The 7,968-nt window shown below is 36.3% G+C and overlaps 1 protein-coding gene across 1 annotated transcript; it reads left to right on the top strand.

Moving 5' to 3' along the window:
- The first annotated feature begins 310 nt into the window (after positions 1-310).
- Positions 311-7,968, top strand: ERMN (ermin). The gene is made up of 3 exons (XM_043487756.1): positions 311-881; positions 1,515-1,607; positions 4,851-7,968. The coding sequence occupies exons 1-3, from the start codon at positions 644-646 to the stop codon at positions 5,366-5,368; spliced, it is 849 nt and encodes a 282-aa protein (XP_043343691.1). The 5' UTR covers positions 311-643; the 3' UTR covers positions 5,369-7,968.

Here is a 7,968-nt window from a genome sequence, read left to right as displayed (position 1 = left end):
ATCTGCTGCCAGAGCGATGTACAATAAAGTTGCCCTGTTTACAGGTTTTTGATAAGCTGTTTTTATTCTTTAATAAATAAGAAATGATGCCATTGTCCTTTACAAAATAGCTGAGGTTTTACTTGAACAAAATCTGTTTGGAAATGTTAAGCTGGTTACACAGAACTAATATGCCTCAAGGTGGTCATTCTCTCTGGATTAAAGCTGTGGAACAATTGTGGCTCCTGTTACAAGGAAAATGACAAAGGACCATTATGAAAAGGGACAAAAATCTCTGTTCCCAGAGGGGGACTGACAAGCTGAAAGTCCCCCTCTACATGCCAACACAAAAGCCTGATTGCCTTGGATTGTTTGCTTATGTAAATAAAAAGACTGCCATTAATTCTGCAAGTGGAACTGCTGAGCAACAACCAAGGTGGTGATTGGCTGGATGCTTGCTCATGGATTGGTGTAAATCTGACAAATTCTCTTACTTTTGTTCTACTCTCTATCTGGATACCTTTAGGAAAAGAAGCTTCTTATTATGCACTAAAGTAAATAATTTGTGTTCTTAGAGTAAGAGTTGGATTTGAAGGCAAGAGAATTTATCAAGGATCAAGGATCTTCGCCAAAGCTCTCTAAAAGTGGGACTCAGCTGTACATTATGACAGACGTACCAGTGACATTCAGTCAGGTGGAGTGTAATGGGGATACACCCCCTGAAAACGGTCAACAAAAGATCACTAAAATCACAGAAGCAGCCAGTGACGTGGATGGCACCCCACCATACTGCAGGGTAGAACCTAGACTTGATGTACCCACAGAAAGAAATCAGGAGAAAAGTGAAAAATTACAAGAGGACATACTGCTCAGCTCGTCCATGGATGAGAAGATTCTAAAAGGTAAAGCATTTTCCTTCTGTCTAATTTGCTTTGATTTGATTTGTGAACTCACTCAGGAGTCTTTGGATAAACTGTTGTGAAGGAGTAAATGGCACATCCTTCCACTCTTGTCCTTGCCCAAATGTGGCCCCTTATCCTACTGGGGCTTCAGAGCATAAGGACTAAACCTCTGCCTTGGGTCAAATCCAAGCTCATTTATTTGAGAGTTCTGTCATCCTGGACAACTTTCCTGGCCTCCTGAAGTCTTAGTTGTCTCATTAGAAGAAGACGGATAATAGTGCTGAATTTGTAGAGTTATTGTGAAAATTACTGTTTGTTAAATGTTAGCTTCTGTTATTTATTATTATTATAGCTCCATTATTATTTGCTTAAAGGGAATTTGTAAATTCAATTTTTCTTTCTAAATCTACCTGAAAGTATCAGAATTCATGGTACTATACCTTATACAGACATTAAAGAAAAGATTATCATTATGTTTATAAGAACTCAGTGAAGAAATGAGTTCGAAGAGTGAAATAGTTATTTTAGTGACCACAAAAAAAAAAACTACCTTATTAGAGTCTAAATTGGTAATTTATTTATCTTAAACTACTTAAATGTTAAAATATTTATCTTATGGGGTTTTCCCTCCAGAAAAACCAGAAGAGAAGCTCTATGTTGTTCATAAGGCTATCACAGATCTTTCTCTCCAAGAAACAAGTGTTGATGAAATGGCATTGAGAGAAGGTAAGAAGAGCTTCCACTTTGTACACAGAAATTGTTTGACTGGATATGGAGGGCAGTTTTTGCATGGGATGTTGTGTGAGTGTGATATTAAAAAAGGAATCCAGAAGTCATTTTTGAAGTCATGCTGTTCTGGACAGATAAGGGAGTCTGGACTTATCTGTGGTTTTTACCTTAGAAAGCATTATAGACTCTTTAAGACTGAAACTGCATGGATCTGTATAATTGCTTGGCACACTTTGACTTGATGATATGACATCTGCCTCTTAATAAGTTAGTCAACTGTATCAATCTTTCCTTTTGATTTAGTGTCTTCAAGTCTGTGTCAGGCACCTTGCAAATTGTAAATGTTTCAAAAATTGATTTATCCTAAAAGTTTACCATTGGCATACAGTTTAAAATAATCTTATAAATTTATTTGATCTATAGGAAAATTCTAGGCCTCTGATGTAATCACAAAATGGTTACCTAATTCTTGTCAAAGAAATCTTCTGAGTGATGAAGTTAATTCTAATTGTGTCCTTTCAGAAAATGCCTGAGTAAAAAGAACATGGATTTTTAAATGATTATATTATTTTACAAATAAACTCAAGAGTCTAAGAGACACAAAGTGTTTCAGACTTCTAAGGAAACACTTACATTCAAATACTTTCCAAATAAAGTGCAAGATAAAAATCTATTAATTATTCATATTCTCTCTTGCAAGCATAAACATCTTACCTCAAAATTGAAACCAGCTTGGTAGACCTAAGTGACTTAGCTTATTTAGGCTCTTAACAAGCAAAACACTGAAGAATTATTGGTTGAAATATTAGAACATCACATAAAATAGTAGATGCCAAGGTTGTTGGCAGTTTCCTGAGTTTGTCCACCTTGTCTGGACACCTCTCAGACTGTCTGCTGACTGCAAACAGTGGCCCACTGTACAGTCACTCAAGGAATAATGTCATAAGCAGCAGTCATTGTCAAGCTTTTACATTATCACAGTTAATTTGTAAAACCTAGACCCTATGAAATGAACTAAATAATCTCTTGCCCTAACCCTTCTGCTGCCAATGAGCAAGCAAACTCTCAAAGACAGAGATCTCAACTTTTATCTAGAGTCCCTTTCAAATTTCTGACCAGAAGGTCAGCTGGAGACAATAGTTCTCTAAGATCTTTCATTTTCTTTAAATAAAGAATAAAAGCAGTCTGGATTTTTAAAAGCAGATAGTCTCAGGGTGAATTTTTCCCTGCATGAATCCTTTTGTGTTTAGTGGAACATATGTTTCTGCTGTAGGGTTAGAAGGACACATTTTGGTATCTTTTATTTTCGCAGTGGCAAACAGCTAAAAAGTCTCTGGAGAGAATACTCTTGGGTTGAAAAATAGGAAAATGTTAAAAATACTGAGAAAAATACTATACTTTAAAGACAGAAGTAATTTCAAGCATGACAACTCTATGCCCGAGTCATGAATATGAGACAAAAGATCAGTTTCTTTGGTTTTTGTGAAAAAAAGAAAACCAAACAAGATTATAGTAAACATTATAATGTGTATTTATTTATAACGTAAAGAATACTGACTGGATGCCAGTGGCCTGATAGGAAATGTGCACAAGTAAAGAGGAGTGATGATCCATCTTCACTTCTATCTGTTTGTGTAACTTTACAATTATAGTTAGAAAAATAAAATGAAAAGAGAATGAAAAATCTTTGATGGAAATGAACTTGTTAACTTCTTTCAGTGAAAATAGGAAGCTGTGGAGGAGAAAGGCAAAGAGAAACAGTGCCTCTCATTTTGTTTAAAGACTCTAGTATTCTTGTCTGGGAAATCCCATGGACAGAGGAGCCTGGCAGGATATAGTTCATAGGGTTGTAAAGGAATCAGACATGACTTAGCAACTAAACAACAACAACAATGGTGTTGAAAGAGAATAGTGAACACAACCCTGAGTCAGGCACACTGCAGGCTGAAGCTTCCCACTGAAGTCCTTTAGGGGTGAAAGCTCTGAAAACAATCTCTACTCTCTCCTTATTAATTGGTTTTTGCATGCTCAATAAATGTTATTGAGGATATGCTGATAGGATCTGTTTGAAAAGTGAAATTTGCAGTGAATTAAATGAGCCTTTTTAAAGTCACTACATGGTACCAAACCACTTGAGTTAATTAGTTGTCCGCTAAGGACGTGTCTAAAACAATAGGCTAATCTAGCATTAGCTAGATATGACCTCAATGTGATTTTTAAATTTTGACTTGCTAGCAATCGGTGGCAGAACCTAGACTATACTGTGTGTCCTTTGGTGGACTTGACACCTTGATTAGCCCAGCACCTGTCTCTTGGCCATCTGTGGCTGCCTGCTCCTTTTCCACACCTGGTACTTTAGGATAACTCTGAGAAGCATGGTGGCAAATACTGAATTTGCTACTCTGAATGAGACCAGTCATTGGTAGTCATTATTTCATTATTTTTGCTGTTGGAGGTCTTTTTTCACTGTGAGATATTTTTCTAATTTTCTTTGAGGAATATCCATGTGTGGTTAGGACATAGTTCCCTGTGTTTTTTTTTTTAACATATTCATATACCCAGTCATGATAAGCTAGACAGGATTTTTAAAAGTGTGTCTCATGGAATACCAGTCTCACTAGATATAGTTGTTGTTCAGTCGCTAGTTGTTGTTCAGTTGCTAAGTTGTGTCTGACACACCAGGCTCCTCTGTCCTCCACTATCTCCCCGAGTTTGCTTGAGTTCATGTCCATCGAGCCAATAATGCTATCTAACCATCTCACCCTTTGCCACTCCGTTCTTCTTTTGCCTTCAATCTTTCTCAGCACCAGGGTCTTTTCCAATGAGTCCGCTCTTAAGATCAGGTAGCCAAAGGACTGGAGCTTCAGTTTTAGCAACAGTCCTTCCAAAGAATATCCAAGAGTGGTTTCCTTTAGGACTGACTTGTTTGATCACCTTGCAACAGTAGTCCATAATAAAAATTTCCATAGTCAAATGAGGTTGGGTTGCTGGATCCTAATATTCATTAGCATTTTAAATGTTCAGATAAATTCTGAGGAAGCTTATTTGTGTTTAATGCAGTGTTTTCTGAGATAATTTGATGGGGTAGCTTGTTCCATTGTGTAAAACACATTAATAACCCACAGAACAATATCTCATAAAATATATGCTGGAAAACGGTTGTACAGAAATATAATCTGGAGAATATGTGGGTATTTTGAAATCTCTACACATATCAACTACCAACTGATTTTGCTACAGGGCATCAGTGGGAGAAGATTCCATTGAGCAGCAGCAACCAAGAAATAAGCAGACAAAAGGAAAGGATTGCTGAACAACCTCTAGAGGAGAGAGAAGATGAGGAGCTGGAGAACACAGCTCTTCAGGCAACTGAAATTGAATGGTTAGGATTTCGGAAACCTAGCCAGGTTGATGTGTCACATTCCAAGCAGGATGAGGAGCAAGAGGTTTGGGATGAAGAAATTAATAATGATGATGATGATGATTGCAAAGATGATGAAGATGAAGTTCGTGTGATAGAATTTAAGAAAAAAAATGAAGAGGATACTCAATTAAAAGAGGAAGGTGATGCAAGTGAGGACTCCCCACTGAGCAGCCCCAGTTCCCAACCTGTCACACCTGATGAGCAGCCAACCTTCGGGAAGAAGGGTGATTTCTCCAGAAATGCTTATTCAAGATACAATACGATATCCTATCGGAAAATCAGAAAGGGGAACACCAAGCAAAGAATTGATGAATTCGAGTCTATGGTAAACTAACTGGAACTGAGAAGTTCTCATGCCCACTAAAGCAAAAGCTAATTCAGTTTTTCTGATATGTATCTTTGTTGCCTTCTTTGAGTTGCTCCCTTTAAAGAAGTAGAAGCTGAATCTCTGTTTCACTATAGAGTAATGTGGAAATAACCCTAGTAAAAATTCAGTCTGGTAATCTCAAATCAAAAAGCTTTAAGCTCGTTCTTGGACATTTGTTTTTTAAAACTTCACTAATATAGCATTATGTGCTAAGCACTAAACAGTGAGCACCACTGGGAAATCCAGCATTTAAAAGTTTGGCTTTAAAAGTAGCAATGCTGGGAAATGTAGTCATCAAATGAAAGAGAACTATTTGAAATGAAATGTAGTTCTTTTTATGTCTTTCTTCTTATACATTGAGGGGGATAGAAAGTCTGGTATCAAATCTCTCTTTATTTAAAATGTGATTTTATAGACTCTGGCAATAAGCTTTCCAAAATACTTTGCCTTTCCTATTATCTTCAGATTTTAAGTTGTTTTTCTTGGCATCTACGGAGTGAAATTCTGTATAGGTCGCCTTCCTAGGTGTTACCATTCACTGAATTTTCTCACTAGAGGGGCTGAGCAATTGTCAGGCAGGAGAATTCTGTTTACTAAATGTTGGCTTTATGCTCTCCAGATGAATTAAACCCATTGTGAGATTGCTAGAAGGAGGGGTTGGAAGATTTGTGGGCAATTGACTAAAGAGTTATATCAGATAGTTTATTTCTGAAACAGAAAACAAAATCTTGTCTAGCACAGTTAAAGTCATTAAACATGAAAATGACAGCTTTAGCATAATTTTAAGAAAATACCCCTCTCTATTACTACACTTTCTCTTATTAACAGAATCTCAGAATAATTTTCTTTCCTTAGAAACCTGAGACAACTCTAGTCATAACTGTACTAGTTACTATGAAAATGGAAATAATTATCTTAGAATATTTTCAAAGTAGAGTGTGAGTGTGTATTTTTAGTGAGAAAGCTCTGATGGTTGTTGGGAATATGTAATTTACTGGACCTCAGCCCAAATCAAGATGCTTAAAACTGTGCTTGTGAAGCTTCACTCAAACCAATGTGTCAAATAATGTATTGAATATTTATGAAAAGGGAGAATCTATATTTATATTCTTAGATCCATAATTTTTCATTTCATGCTTCTATATATATTACCCTCAACTTTCTGTCACCACAGATAAAGACATTTTTTTGGCCCTGGGAATAAAAAGACAATTCCTTATTGTCTGAATGTAATACAGTCTTCATTGTACTATTCAACCCTTTGTTTATTTATTTTCATCTTGTGAAAAAAACTGGGTTAGCCCTTCTCAGATTATTGCTTATTTATGTGTAACAAATCCCACACATTCTAAAGGCACTTTCTTTAGTTCTCTATTGTCATATAATATGTTTCCATAGTATCATACACTACTATTTAGTGTTTATGAGCCTCAATTTTGAATTTTTCCTTTTATTTTTTTCAAGCAGATACTTTATAACCTGACCATATCAAAGTCTGTCATGCTTAGTCTATCTATAGACTATACATTTTATTCTTGACAATGTGTTTTCAGAATAAAGTCAGGAAAATCAGGTTTTTATTGATAAATTTAAGTAGAAGATTGATGCACTAGGACAATTACCTGTTTATTTAGTGCCTTTAAATCTTTTTACCTGGACAACCTATTTTCTTTTTTGGATTACTGGTGACCCCTATAATTTTCTACTTAACTTCAAAGCACAGTATTGTATTATCCATCATAGGACAGGACCAATTGTTAACCTACAATCAACAGAGCCTGTATTTTGAATTATTTCGGCAGAGGTGGCGAATTCCAGTGGAACTTGAGTGAGGTGTGTGGTCTGTGGTCATTTGATGTGGCCAATCAACTGTCTCTAATTGGGCTCCAAAATATAGTAACCCTGGCCCCTTTAGCTTTGTGATATCTTACCAGATGATTAACCAACCATGAAAGATTTTGTCAACAAGACTATTTCAGGGTACGTTCAATGAGTAAAGGCTTAATGCTCACGGAGGAGGCAATGTAGTTGCAGAAGAACATTGAAACTATTATTTGGCATCAGTGCTCATTGCCCTGTGCTGCCATGTTACCGTATACCCCAGAATTAAGTAACCATAAGTACATAACAGTGAGAGGCAGCTCTGTGATTCTTTCTAACTTAGGAAAGACAAAGGTCTCGTTCCAATTGTAGGGGGTGGGTATTTAACATTTGAAAAGTATATGGGACACATTAAGAATGCAGATTGGGAGCTACATGTGAAGGCTTACTGCCTTTGGGATTCAAGGTTTAGGGATGGAAGAAGGACTCTGGTAGCTGTTAGCAGGGAGAACTGATTTATTATGAAAATGCTGATATTTCTTGCATGACTTTTTATTTTCCTTAGATGCTGGGTGAACAGGAAGTAATAACTGCTCTATTTCTCTGTCAATATAAAACTTATCCTTCATATAATGCTACCTTTAAAGGCACAGCCTGTATATCAGACTCTATCGATCTACCTATTAACAGTTTAAACAAAGAACTTCTGTGTTTGCTTGTTCTCAATAAAAGTTTGTATCCTTGTT

Source organism: Cervus canadensis, chromosome 15 (genome assembly GCF_019320065.1).
Source record: "Cervus canadensis isolate Bull #8, Minnesota chromosome 15, ASM1932006v1, whole genome shotgun sequence".
Taxonomy (NCBI): Eukaryota; Metazoa; Chordata; class Mammalia; order Artiodactyla; family Cervidae; genus Cervus; species Cervus canadensis.
Note: the sequence above shows the minus strand (reverse complement) of the source record. Positions and strands in the feature narration are given on the sequence as shown.

What these genes read in the sequence shown, in the direction of transcription:
- ERMN (XM_043487756.1), top strand. Translation starts at nt 644, where the DNA reads ATGACAGACGTACCAGTGACATTCAGTCAGGTGGAGTGTAATGGGGAT. An exon ending in GGATGAGAAGATTCTAAAAG is followed by an intron (nt 882 to 1,514) that starts GTAAAGCATTTT and finishes TTTTCCCTCCAG; the next exon opens with AAAAACCAGAAGAGAAGCTC. An exon ending in TGAAATGGCATTGAGAGAAG is followed by an intron (nt 1,608 to 4,850) that starts GTAAGAAGAGCT and finishes ATTTTGCTACAG; the next exon opens with GGCATCAGTGGGAGAAGATT.